This window comes from Coccinella septempunctata, chromosome 7 (genome assembly GCF_907165205.1).
Source record: "Coccinella septempunctata chromosome 7, icCocSept1.1, whole genome shotgun sequence".
NCBI lineage: Eukaryota > Metazoa > Arthropoda > Insecta > Coleoptera > Coccinellidae > Coccinella > Coccinella septempunctata.
In genome coordinates, this window is record NC_058195.1 from 15,842,481 (window position 1) to 15,856,774 (window position 14,294).

Below are 14,294 nucleotides of genomic sequence, written 5' to 3' on the forward strand. Positions count from 1 at the left end.
TTGGCATTTTGACATAAGTGAAAAGAACCGTTGACGACGTTGACATAAAATTGAATTTTAGGACGCTAAAATAAGGTTGCGTTTGTTATTTTGATGGAGAAATGTTTTTAATTTATTATTTTTCAATTTCCGCAATGATTTAAAATGTCTCTGGCAGAAATATTTTTAAACGCCGCTACCAAGGCACAACAGAAACAATTTTGTCATAAAAAATTGATGAAATTAGTGGAAAATGCTTTTGATAACGTAAGTGCCTATTCGCACATAGTAAAAAAGTTTTACAGAATTTATTTTTATCCAGTCGAAACTCGAGGAACTTTACAAAGCCTTTCTGAGAGCTCTCTATAGATGTTACTACTCAAATGATTATGCAGATAAAAATCCCTATGTAGCCAGAGGATTGGAGTTTTTAGCTGAAATAGTAATGAAGATAACTCTCAAATGCGTAAATCCCATGGAAATTACGGATGCCAATGGCACTGTCTCTCAAGTATATGATATCACTCTGGATCCATTTTTCAATAATGTATTGAGTTCTAGCGTGAAGGTATTATCTAGCTTCGTTCACATTTATAGGTTAATTTATTTTCATGAATTCAACTTTTAGTTTGCTTGTGTAGAGAAGAGTGAAGTCAGATTTAACACATGTTATTTCATCATGACTTTGTTACAATGTATTGGAAATAACGTTGAAATGGATCAAAGTGTTTGTAATATTATCTTGGATTCACTTGTAGAATTATTACATGTGAGTATAAATTGAAAGCTGCATTTCAAGTTAGTATTATTCTTCCTCTGCATTTCAGGATCCTAAGGCAAATATTCGTATTCAAGCTATTAAAGCACTTGTGAGACTTCAAGAGCCTTCAAATGCCGACTGTTTAGTGTTGAAATCTTTTTGGATACTATCTACTGATCCTAATAGTGAAGTATACAATGAACACCTAGTTTAATGAACTTGTGACTAATGTCATCAATGTTTCAGGTGAGGAAATCTGTTATAAGCTATATGGCTCCTCATCCTCAAAGTTTCATAAAGATTAGAAATAGACTGACAGATACAGATCAAGGGGTTAAGCAGGCAGCATTCACAAAATTTGCAGATATAAATCCAAAATTATACCTGAAAATAATTGATAGAAACATAATTTTAACTTGCGGCCTAGCTGATAAAAACAAGAAAATACAGCATATAATGACAGAGAAATTGTTACCAAAGTGGTTGAGCTACTTTAAAGGGAATTATTTGTTGTTTTTTAGAGCATTGAGATTAGATGCTGATGAAAATGACATCAATAACTTTGAGAAGTTGTGTACAGAACTTTTAGAAATCTTTTCAAGGTAGGCATTGATGAAATAAAATACATGATCATTGATTATATCATTAAATGACGCTCTGAGTAGTTTAAAATGAGAAATTTTATTTTAGGGCTCATAGTTTGACTGATTTAGTGAAATATTTACCAATCAATAAAGAAGACAAACTAATCCCTAGCCAACAGTTACGTTTGGAAAGTGTATTTTATTGGGCAGGTGTTATAAGTTACCTCAGAAAAACAGAAGATGGTGAGGAGTATTTGGAGAGTATCTTACCTGAATTGACCTCATTTAGCAATTATATAGAGCGGTAAGTTCTTTTGAAGGATGAAATCAGTTAAAAAACAGTAGATAATTTAGATTTCATTTGAGGAGAGTGGAGAAATCTTTATTTGAGTTTCATTAGTGTATTTTCAATTACTCCACAGATACTCTTCAAATTAGTATTTCAAATATCTTTATATTATAGTATCTCAAATACATGTATGAAGTTTTAAATATCATTTTTTGTCCACAAATTTGCAACAGTGCTCCACAAACTTGAGTTCTTTTCATAGATATAAACACACACCAGTACAGAGATTATTGACTAGTGAATGAGATGTAACGACTTTGGGCACTTACAACTGTTAATTAATGAGGTTATTTGCATTGTGAAATGAGCAGCCCTAGGGTGTGTAGTTATAAAACTGTATTATGGCTGTTGTTGTTATTGTTTTCATAACCTTAAAAGTTAATCATTTTTTGAGTGTTGCATTTGGGTGCGTCTTTTGTTATTTTAACACGTTGACTGTCCCCATTCTAATTTTTTTCTCACCCCCACGTCCAACACATTTATCCCAAGATAAGGGTTGCTTTTGAGTGATAAAATATATATTCTATGAAAAAATTAATTCCGCAGCCATTTAAGGAACTGTTCATGTTCAAAATTTTCAAGTACAATGGAAGGCTTGATGCTGATGTTTCTTGAATCATGTATGATTAATTATGATTGAGGTTATCAATACATATTTCTACAAGACGTTCAGCCCATATGAACCTACCAAACTGCAGCGTTCATGAAAAGTAACCATATTTATCTTGAACGTCAAATGAATCAATGAATCACATACGACTCATGGACTCCTGGCAAAAATCTTTATGAATCATATGTGATGCATGGGACAGTCAACGTGTTAATAGACTGAAAGTTAATAGAAGGAATTCTTCCTTAGTGAATTTCATTAAATGCGTATATTATCATTCGCATCTAGGTGCTCCTAGGGCACTAGCCCTATTCCTAAGGTTAAAGCCATATATTTGGGTTACTCTGGCTGCCACGACAGGGCATATCTCTTATTTTGCAACGCGAGTATATTGTTAAGTAATAACAGCTGCTGATATTCAAGAACCCATTTTTGTCCTTTATTATCTACATGATCTCATGATCTTTAGAGGTTGTTCCAGAAGGGTGAAATATAATCGAAGCCCTAAATTTTGAATCCCCATATTTAATTTTAATTTTTAAATAATTAAATGAGGTTGAAAGGATGTTAATATGTGAAGTTTTGAAGATATTTTATATAAAACATTAAATTCACTGAAGGAGAATTCCCTTTTTCCCATTGTTCAATGATATTAATTCATCGATATATTTAGTGTGTTGAACAAAAGGAAGCTGAAATGATGACTATTAATATAACAGCTTTGAGAAGTACTTTATCTTTTTCTAGAATATTTTAATAGATGCATGGTTAACGATTCATCTTTGAACTTTATTTCAATTCTAATTCCAGGGTTATTAAGGAAAAGTCATCAGTTGCGATGGACGAATGGGAGAACTTGGAATTTCAAAATATATTATACCAGCTTTTCAAAATTTCATCTGGTTTTGACATGTCAGATGAGGTAAGCATTTGATTTCCAATCACTTTTTAAACAATAAATCTACGTGATACTGTTTTGATATTTATTATCAGAAGAAGTTCACATGATTGAAGCTGCAATGTAATTCCTATGTAATTTTTTGAAATATTAGCAGAACCCGTCTGTCCAAATTTTTTTCAGCAGAAATTTTTCCAATCTTTAAAAGAAAACATGTTTCAATAATAGCATTTCATTATTGCTCCTACATATCCAAATGATGTAAGGATCAATTGCATTACCACTTAGTCTGCGGATGTATGGTGGCATAATGGTCTGAATTTGTAATTATGCAACTCGCAATACTACGTACTACTTCATTCTATGAACGATCATGACTCTGTCGTGCCTCTCCCTCCTCCTAACATAAACTTACAACTTACACCGAGGATGAAGGTACAAAGCGGTGAACATAATTTCTTGCCTAAATTTGTAATCCTTTTACCTGCCATATTTACCAAAATATTCGTTAAAAAATATCATGTAAAGAGTGTAATGGTCACATACATTTCCATATTAATTAATTTCTTTACAGACAAAAGAACTTTTCAAATTGAACATTATTTTGAATTAAACTTAGAATGGAAAAACAGATTTTTATGGGTATCTTCGAAAGTTGGATATATGGCATCGCGGACTTCTAGAATTGATGATTTTTCTCAATCTTTTATTAGTAGTTTACTTAGCGTCCGCCATAAAAGCAAGAAAGCACCGTGTTGAATCCGATATTTTCAATAATTTTATAGTCAATTCATACTTAACCGAAACCAATAATAAACCTAAAACTTTCTCATGAGTCATTGTGTATGTTGGTGAAAACCGCATGAAAATCTGTTCAGTGTTTTACGAATTTATCGAGAATAGACAGGCAGACTTTGAATTTTATGTACTGATTGGTTAGATATCTATTGTTTTGTGATATCTGGATTATTGCATATCATTTTAGGCTGGCAGGAAAACTTTCTATGCATTGATTCTACAAATTCTAACAACCAACAAATTTCAACAGAAAGTCATTGATCAGATACTTCAAGTTGCTTCACTATTGAATACAAATAAAGGTTCGCTTAGTATAGATCTTTGTCAGGTTATATCAGAAATACGGGAGCCTTTGATGGATGAATTGCCCTCAGAGGAAAAATTGAGAAAACAAAATTTCGAGGTAATGTTGGCGCACTATAAAAATTCATTTTTTGAGTGGGAATTTCATATAAAATTTTCAGATGACCCAATTGAGAGTTAAAATTCATCAATTAGAAATTGATGAAGAAGAAGCTCTGAAGAAAAAAGATTTCCAACATGCCCATATTGTTCAAAACGAAATTGAAAAGTGCCAAAAAGAACTGGATAGCTTGAAAAATATGTATGTTGTCTCAGAGAAAGTCAGAGTTTCAAAAGACGATCCAGAAACGCTCTGTAGATGTTTGGATATCCTTATAGGTCTATTAAAAATAACCGATGCCAAAGACATTTCGCCCGCCTTGCAATCTTGCAGAGATGAATTTTTGATGCCGCTTTTAAGTAATAATAACTCAGAAGTTCATTGGAGATTTATATTATGTCTCGGTCTGTTTTCGCTTATGGATAAGGAATTGGCTTTCAAACATGCCAATTTTCTCTGCTTGCCGGTAAGTACAAATTTTACTGTGGGGTCTTGGAAACAATTTGGTTTGATATTAGTAATTGGCTGAAGGATCCAAAGTCGATTGCGCAATAAATGGCAGTTATCTATCTGTCTATTAGTAATTCCGAATATCCAGATTTTATTTTTTCATTAAATAGCTAACACAAATTAGTTAGTTTAGATTTAGTAGTTGATCTGCAGGATGATTGTAAGAAATAATACCGGAAGTGCCCATAACAAGTTTGATGAGAAACAAACAGTGTGTCCGAGTCATGGGGTAGCGGTCGATTACTCTAATTCTATTAACTTTACAAAAAAACAAAAAAGAGTTTCAAATAAAACTTTCCTCTTTTTAAGTAGAGCATCTCCTTAAATTATTCAGAACTATACAAAGTGTTCCGTTTCTTCTGCACAGCTATCAACTTCGTTATTTTAAATGAAATATCCTATATATTTTTACATTTTTGAATTCCTTGTTAAATTTGAATATGAGTTTGATAACAGAACTATGCCTGAATTCTCAACGGTTTTCGAGAAATTTGACTTTTTATTAATATTTTGACAGTTTGAGGTACTTACATAAAGGACTATAGCTCCGTCCCAATTCTATTCAAATTTGGACTGTGTCTAGTCAATAAGTGATACACTAAAAATTTTCGTTGTGAATAACCATATTATATACAGGGTCCATGAAAACGTAGATTCAGTATCAAAACAGAAATTCATCAAAATCTTCATTTTTTTTAATGGCAACCCATATTTTTTTTCTGTTCATTATTTGAACATTTCTCGTTCGCTTTCAGTTGTTTTTAATAATGAACAAAAAAAAATATGTGCAGCCATTTAAAAAAATTAAGATTTTGATGAATTTCTGTTTTGATAATAAATCTACGTTTTCGTGGACCCTTTATATTACATATATGGTTATTTGCAAAGAAAATTTTTACTGTTTCATTAATTGACTAGACACAGTCCAAATTTGAATCAATTACATGGAATAGGGAAGGAGCTACAGTCATTTATGTAAGTACCTCAAACTGTCAAAATATTGATAAAAAGTCAAATTTCTCGAAAACCGTTGTGTTATCAAACTTATATTCACTAAAACACGACACGTGTTTCGCTATCATAATACATGGTATCTTCAGGTGGGTGAAGCTAAACTGCGAACACGGATAGTGGTTCAACATCTATTTTTATGAAAATCATATAATTTGTTTTTAGTTCAATTATGGATTTTTATCAAGTATCAGCCACATCAATTCAATTATTATATTTCCCTGTCAACTTCTAATGGGCACTAGCGGCAGTAAACCCTATATTTTTTTGTCTTCTTCTTTTTGTAGATTTATTCCCGGTAACGGGATACAGCAGTGAATGAATGAATGAATGAATTTTCTTGGGTGGGACGCTTACTAAACTCAAACAAATTTTCAGATAGCTACTTATAGGGCTATAGCCAACTATGATAAAGTTGCTTTGAAGACATCTGTTGCATGTGTATCCGATTTGATACGTATGTACGGTGTCAAAGTGATTGGCGTGCAAGAAAACTCCCAATCGGAGCAAAATCAGGATTCCAATCCAACGACCTCTAGACGAAAGCTTTACTCTGAAGATCTAAGTGAACCAGAAATTTTAAGTAAGGATGATATAACAATTGAATTCATTATAGACATAATCTTGGATATGTTAGATGACGAGGTAAGAAATAAAAGGATTCACAACAATCTTTGACTTATGTTTTTATTTCTCTTCTTCTACAGGATGAAGGTGTTCGTCTCACTGCATCTACTTCGATATGCAGGCTTATTGTGAGTAATTTTCCAGTTAGCTCTGAATTGATATGTAGACTCATCCTGAAATGGTATAATCCTGAAACAGGTAGGCTTTAATCGAGAAACAATTATTTTCATTCACCAATCTTGGAGTAGATGAATAGCCTCCTCTGTATCAGTCACTTAGGTTTTTATTTTTTTCAGAAAAAAAAGATGTTAAACTTCACAAACAGCTAGGCATAATTATAGAATGTTTCGTTAATAACACTAAAGGAGCGAAGAAAGTTGTTCAGAAAGCTATTTTACCAATTATTTCTAGCATAGTCAACGCATCAGGGACGAGTCCCCTGCTTGAAATAGATATGGAAAATGTTCTTAGATTTTTAGCTGCCATTACGAATACGATTGATGATAATGTAAGTGAGGTTTAATAATAGTAATTTTTTGTTTCTCAATTCTAATTTATTAGGACAACGAGAATATACATAATGAAATAGCTGTTGATCTTATTGAAAGGATGTTGAATAAACCGAATGATGCCTGTGTTCCATATCTGGTTAAATTGTTAACATATTTAGAATTGAAATTCCAAGATATGGATAAGTGTAGGAGTCTGATAACTTCAATAGAATTGTTAATTGCTGTAAGTATGATATTTTTTCTCTTTACTACTGTAGTTCATTGATTTTTCTTTGATTTAGGATATAGTTGATAAAATTCCTAGGAAAAATCTCATGAAGTTAAGAGATAAATTAGTTGCTGGTCTGAATGTGGCTACGATTGACATAGAGGCTGACAGAACTGAAAACCAGACTGCGAATGGATTGACTTCTATTACTGATCCCATTAACGGCACAGAAGGTGAGCACTTTCATTATTTGGATAGTTGCAGGATATTATTTCAGAATTCAATAAATACCCATTCATATTTAAGAGGTTTACAGGGTGTTCCACTGGGAGTGCACATTAGCAATTTAAGGAGAAGTATATGTATATAGTATTGAATCTATAAAATTTTGAATAGACATAAGACATAATACTATTTGCAATGATTAAGACTTCCTTTTATGCAGAAAATGGGTATTAGATTATATCCATTATTGTATTTTATTATATTTTCCAATTGCTACATATAATTCTAATTCATCCGTTGCAGATATATAAAAATAAGTCAGTTATTGGCCTAATATCCTTATACAGAACTTCAAATAGATTTGATATATCCCTCCTTAAGCTTCTAATGGGTACTCCTGGTGGTATATCCTGTGTTTGCATTTACTAAACTGAAAGTTTTCATTGAATTTTTCACAGAAAATATTGAAGACCAATCATCATTGATCAGACATTCTGCTGTGAATGGAGGATTGGAGAATGCTATATCTGAAATCGATTCAGATAACATTCAGAAAGGTAATTCTTCAGGTTCTGAATCAGATTCAGGAGATTCAGTTGAAACATTCTCGAATCTTGGAGAGTTTCCTAAACCAACCACATTAGTGAAAAAAATATCTTGTGAAAATATACGGAAAACATCCAGGACTAGAACAAAACTTGAAAAAATATCAGAGGTGTCAGAAGAGCAAGACAAAAATAATAAATGTACCAAAAATGAAATAAGCCCTAATAGATCAAGTCAATCTGCATCTGTATCAGAGAATGGGGAGAAAACAGATGTTTATGTTAGGTGTGATTACAATTTGGAGAAAAATAAGGTAATCTCCACAGAACCTAACAAAATGCTCCAAAATAAAGGAAAAGTCAACACAAGTAATGTTCAGGTAATCTCTCAAGTCATATTAAGAAAGAAAACTAAAGACAATGTGGAACAAGATGGATCATCTGAAAAATCTTCTCGATCTCTTAGATCCACTAAGAGTGTAGCAGCTAAGAGTTCTGATTCGAATTCTGTTGATTCATCAAAAAGGAAAATGAGAAACCGACAAAGAATATCTGATAAAGAAAGATCTACAACTAAAACAAATATGATAAAAAGATCTTCAAGCAAGCAGTCTGCTAGAGCAACTTCATTTCCATCAAAATTCAAAGATTATGTAACATCTAGACCAGAAACATTGGTTATTCACTCTGAAGATTCTCCTAAACCCAAAAAAGTTGAAAAGAGGACAGCTCAAACTCCTCTATCAGTAACTTCGAAACGGAAATCAAAGAGGCTCTACAGAGATCCTGAAGTACAAGAAACAGCTTCGAATTCAAGCAATATTTCACCTTTCAGAAAAAAAAATACAAAAACCTCTCTTTCTGTTGGAAAGAGATTATCTAGGAGGTTTTCTAGAAGTGTAACACTTTCGAACAGGAAAAACAGCTCTCCGCGACGCTCACTTGCTGTAGGCCTTGGAACAAATTTGAGGAAATCGCTGAGGAGCAGTAATTCTATGCACATTAGCCCACACTCTCAGGGACGCCTAATAGTACCAAGTAGTACATTGACAACCACCCCTGATAAAATTTCCAAAATAAAAAAACCAAAGGAACCTAAACTTAGAAGAAAGCTTGAAATTTCGTCTGCAACTTCATTGAAAAAAGGGAAAAACAAAGATGCAGAAGAATTAGCTAGTGCATCAAAGAATGAATCTATTTTCAATGAAAATTCTTCCAAAGATAGCAACAAGAGTCATGACAACAAATCTTCGAAAAATCTTAATGTGTCTAGTAGAGAACGTTCTTTGAGAAGCAAAAAAGAAAGAAATGTAAAAAGTGAAATGGGAAATGATTCTAGAAAACAAAATAATGAAAGTGAATTGAAAAAGTTGGCAGATAGTTCGAAAAGAGATATTGAAGATAATAGAAAAAGAGAACAGAGAGTTATACCTGAAAAAAATTCTTCTCGTGAAAAATCTCGGCGAAAAATCAGCAATTCTGATAGTGAAACTTCATTGGACAATAAAAATAAGAATCATGAAAGAGTCGAAGCTAAAATAAGGAATTTAAGAAAAACCGCTAACAAACAGAATGAAAATGAAACAAAAAAAAATAGTGATGATGAAAAACGTTCAAAACAAAAAATTAGAAATGTGGTAGAAGTGAAAAGTGCTACTATTTCATCAAATTCAATCAAAAATTCTAAAAGTAAAAGTAATTCTAATGATGGAAAACAAAAGGATAATACAGAATGCCAAAAACATTCAAGATCTAATCAAGGAGTAGATAATGGAGTACTTCAAAATTTGAATAATGTAATGAACAAAATAAAGAATACTTCATCAAACAGAAGAAGTTTGAGAGTTTCAATCAAAAGTCGATCAAAAGATAATAACACTGAGAATACTAAAATTTCTCATTCACCACAAGTTTGTACACCTAAACCAACGGTTACAAGTAAGTCATTTATAAACTGTAGTAGCTTGCAGCTTGACTAATTATTACCACTTTATACTGTGTAGCGAATGACCTTACACAAACTAACGTAATCTCAATCATAAAATATTTTCACCTTCTCACTATTCATTCTATTTAATTTCGAATTATTAATATGTTTTAACTTTCACTAATCGATTTCTGAGAAAAAAAAATTTAGAAACTTAGTGTATTAATCTTTCTGAATGTAATAAGTCTTATTCACAATAAATGTTTTTAAAATAACAACTCAATTAAATGAATCAGAAAAAATACGCAATAGAATAATCACAAAGGATCATTATTAGAGCCTTTGTTAGTATTTTGTATTATATTTTGTGCAAGTTTTCACTTGCACTAGTGAACTTGTGCTGTGGTTTTACTTCATTGTGTTTTGCATGACTATTAGTAAAATTGCTGTTTTCGATGTTGTACTTCTCATAGTGGTTTTTGATTTGTAGCAATTTCATTAGTTTTCATTAGTTGTCTTTCATAAATTTTATTCCCAGTAATGTTGGCTGTATTGTTCATATGTTTGATCTGATTAGATTTAAAAGCATGAATCATGGCGAGATTTTTGTCAAACTTCAATTGCCACATACAAGAAACAATAATTTTAACATATATATTGTATCTAGGATCTCGGGTGAGCGATCGGCTTAATAAATCGAAATCTGCATCCAGAAAACAGTTGGATTTTTCCTCATCCTCAGATGAAACTATTCTGAAAACTTTTCTACAAGGGGATGAAGAAGTAAGTTTTGTTTGTCCTTTTTCCAATTAAATTTCTTGTTAAAAAACTTATAGGCGCTCGAAAAATTATCACAAAATCCGTTCCAGAGGACACAGATTAATTCGTAGAAAAATTTTATGTCTATGTGTGTGGCTGTGTTGTCTTGGGTACACGCTACATGTCGCAATTTTGAAGCGGTGTTAGAAGATTCGGTGGAAATCGGAAAAACGGTTTTTCAAATGTTTCAAAAAACATTTTTTGTGGAGACGCTACAGTTCGCAATTTTGAATCTATCGATGTGAAATTGTGCACTTTGGTGCTAATCTTAAGCTTGACAAAGCCTATTGATCTTTGTCAGAATAGACCCAGATGTTTTCGAGTTCTTGGAAATTTAATAGAATTTGGTTCCTTTTTAGAAATTTTTTGCTTGTCGGATATGGAGTTTTTTCGAACGAATTTCATATGAGGTTATGAAAGAGACAATGTAATAAATCTCTGCAGCCACAACGTACATAAAAGCAGTGATATGGGATTTTATCTTAGACGAAAAACTTGATGTTCTATTAGTAGATTTCTTCATTTCAAAAGATGTTCAGATTACGCCAATGAGTATCAATTATTATAACTAGTTAGTACTCAGTTGTTTGTTCACATCGAGAAACTGAGAAGATTTTTGGTGTTTAAATAAGAGTTTATATCAAACGCCGTGCTTCTGGCGGGTGTAAATCCTTTAGGTCGAAGCCTGTGTATTAAATTTATAGATCTTCTGATTCATTCCGAAGGTAGATCTACTTTTAATCTTGTTATAATTGTGTTTCAATTATTTTATTATTAGTTTCAGGTTTTGGAAGATATATCTGTGGAAAATATCAGTAATAACTCCAGTAATTTGTCTGGAGATTCGAAGAAAGAAAATCTATCCATTGATGTGTCTACCTCCTCGAGTTCCACAAGAAGAAGCTCACGTAGAAAGCGTTGCTGGAGAGAAGTTTCTCCAGATACAGAGTAAGTTCGTTCAGCATTATTTGTCTATTTGGAAATATAGAAATATGGGGAGTTTGAAAGGAGATACTTTCTGGTACAAATCTCACAGAAAAAAAGTTATCTAGATCTATGTCATTAGTCATTTACAGGACTGCTTTTTTAAGTCAATAGTCTTCAATGAGTAATGTCTCCAATTCTGCCTTTTGAAGTTTTATTATTGTCTTTATTAATAAACTGTAAAATTTCACCAGTATTACTGAGAAGTTACTCCCAATTAATTTATATATTTCATATTTCTAGATCCCGTCCAACGAACAAAATAATGAAAACCGAACACACAAAAAATCTGCAGAGAGTTGGGCGTTGAAAATCACAATTTTATTATTCTATCAATCTATATTCTCTTTATACACAGCCAAATTTATTAAATGATTTCTTCTCTTGTAAATATTATTTGTAAATAATTTAGGCCCGACTGAATGTTGGACATTTCATAGGATAGTTATAATGTTGAATACATATTTTCTTATTATGATAGATATAATTATAATAGGTATAAAGTAGTACAGACCCAAATCTGATTTGGTATATTTTTTAATATAGTTCCATGGATGTTTGATACATTTCAAAATATAGCTCGTAACATTCTGAGATACTTATTAAATCACTGAATTATTTTATTTTATTTGAAAGAGATATATTTGTATATAGAATGATCAGAACCAAAAATTTGTAAGCAACTTAACTGTAGATTTTCCTCACAGTTTTCCTTCAGTTCAAATGTATTTGTCAAATGGTTCAAAAGAAAAATTGTGAATAATTGAAGTGACCTTTTGTGGAACAACAAAACTATCCAGTTTGTATATTTTTATTTTATGAATATAAGTTTTGTTTTTAGAATTTTTTATTTGTAAACCCAACAAAGCCAGACTACATTTCACTACATATTATGAAGCAAAGTCGCTTCGCGCTGTCTGTCCCTATGTATGCTCAGATCGTGAAAACTACGCAACGGATTTTGATGCCGTTTTTTTCAGTAGATAGAGTGATTTAGTAGAAAGGTTTGTATATATAATTTGTTAATGATTTCAGTTGAAATATAACGATAATTATTGAAAAGTCAGAAATTTCTGTCCGGCTATTATGGATGACGCTGAGAAAACTACAGTAGAATCCGCTTATAATGACATTGAGGGGAAATGAAAAACACGTCATAATAACCGGAAGTCACAAAAAGCAAAATTGATGATATTTTTTATGGATTCAATTTGAGAGAAAAACGACAAATTACAGTAGAATCCGATTATTATGAGACGCCGGCTATATTGACCAATCGCTTATGATGACGCAATTGCACTGTTAAGTTTGGTTTCATTCAAAACTCCTTTCAACAGGATTCGGATTTAATGACTTCGCTTATAACGACATGTCGCTTACAATGACATGATTTCAGATACAACAACATTATTTGTAGAAAATTTCTCCGGTTATAGTGACATCTCGATCGTTTTCTCGAGCCATCCCACCCCTTTTCATGCGACGAGGTTTGATACGATATGAGATATATCTGATTTTTTTTGTGAAAACGAAAAAGTTCTTCATATTTAGTTGTTTTTGTGAAAGAAGCTGATAATTTTAAATTTTTTCAATAAAGGAAACATAATTTGTCGTTTTTCTCTCAAATTTAATGCATAAAAAAATATCATCAATTTTGCTTTTTGTGACTTCCGGTTATTATGACGTGTTTTTCATTTCCCCTCAATGTCATTATGGGCGGATTCTACCACAGCCATTGAACTAAAGAAAGAAATGGAAGGGACTCTCGGGTCAGCAAAAGTGAGGCCGACTGAAATAGACAATTGGATGTATATCTTTCTCTCTCTGTACTTGCGCAAGGAGAGATAACCTATTAAAGTTTGAATTTAAATTTTTGACGTTTCGTTTTTCTGATTTGAATAGTATTTTTTATCATATCAGGACGTTTTCTGAGTTGATTATGCGATCATAGATAACCTATATGCGATGTGAATTATATTTTTCATAGTAGTGTAGAAGGAATTTAATAATTTTTTTGCCAAATACCTGCAACAATGAGATGGGGATATCTGAAATTTTGGACTCGTTTCTCGAACTGTGATGATTGGAATCATATTTTTCATCAATTCAAGACGTTTTCTGAGTTAACTTTGCGATGTTGATCATATTTATCAGTGCAGTGCAGACGGAATTCAATAAGTCTTTTTTTGTATGAAAAGAACAGAAATTTGTTCATTTTATCTAGATTAGTATATTGTGAAAGAATATAATCATGTGAAATTCATCAAGGTTCTAATCTACATGTTGAACATACGTATTTTCCTTCTACTATACTGAATTTTAAGTTAATTAAGGAGCGTTGTCCAAAAAAAAACAAGTGTCAATTCTTACTATATTTTTATTATATACAATATATATAATAGTTTACATATATCTTCAGTAATAGTCTACAATGAAAAAGAAAATTATTGATTTCAAATAATTTAAATTCACTCGAAAACTTACATGCGCTCTGCTTCTCATCGGATTAGATGGATCTTCTTTTGCAATTAATATTACAAATGGT

At 31.8% G+C, this 14,294-nt stretch overlaps 1 protein-coding gene across 2 annotated transcripts; it reads left to right on the forward strand.

The window, feature by feature from the left end:
* The first annotated feature begins 30 nt into the window (after positions 1–30).
* LOC123316855 (condensin complex subunit 3-like) lies at positions 31–12,589 on the forward strand. 2 transcript variants are annotated; one of them, XM_044903114.1, is made up of 18 exons: positions 31–246; positions 302–547; positions 608–748; positions 807–929; positions 986–1,341; positions 1,430–1,627; positions 3,093–3,204; positions 4,166–4,381; positions 4,443–4,847; positions 6,281–6,547; positions 6,610–6,727; positions 6,826–7,037; positions 7,091–7,264; positions 7,323–7,482; positions 7,933–9,957; positions 10,614–10,729; positions 11,544–11,713; positions 11,993–12,589. In XM_044903114.1, the coding sequence occupies exons 1-18, from the start codon at positions 145–147 to the stop codon at positions 12,057–12,059; spliced, it is 5,208 nt and encodes a 1,735-aa protein (XP_044759049.1). In that variant the 5' UTR covers positions 31–144; the 3' UTR covers positions 12,060–12,589. The 2 variants fall into 2 exon arrangements, with proteins under 2 accessions (XP_044759049.1, XP_044759050.1); XM_044903115.1 differs by having other exon boundaries at positions 7,933–8,031.
* The last annotated feature ends 1,705 nt before the right edge of the window (positions 12,590–14,294 follow it).

Bases quoted from the DNA above. Each gene is read 5' to 3' on its own strand.
- LOC123316855 (XM_044903114.1), top strand. From the start codon at position 145: ATGTCTCTGGCAGAAATATTTTTAAACGCCGCTACCAAGGCACAACAG. The intron at 247-301 runs GTAAGTGCCTAT...ATTTTTATCCAG, and splicing joins TGGAAAATGCTTTTGATAAC to TCGAAACTCGAGGAACTTTA. The intron at 10,730-11,543 runs GTAAGTTTTGTT...TTTTATTATTAG, and splicing joins TTCTACAAGGGGATGAAGAA to TTTCAGGTTTTGGAAGATAT.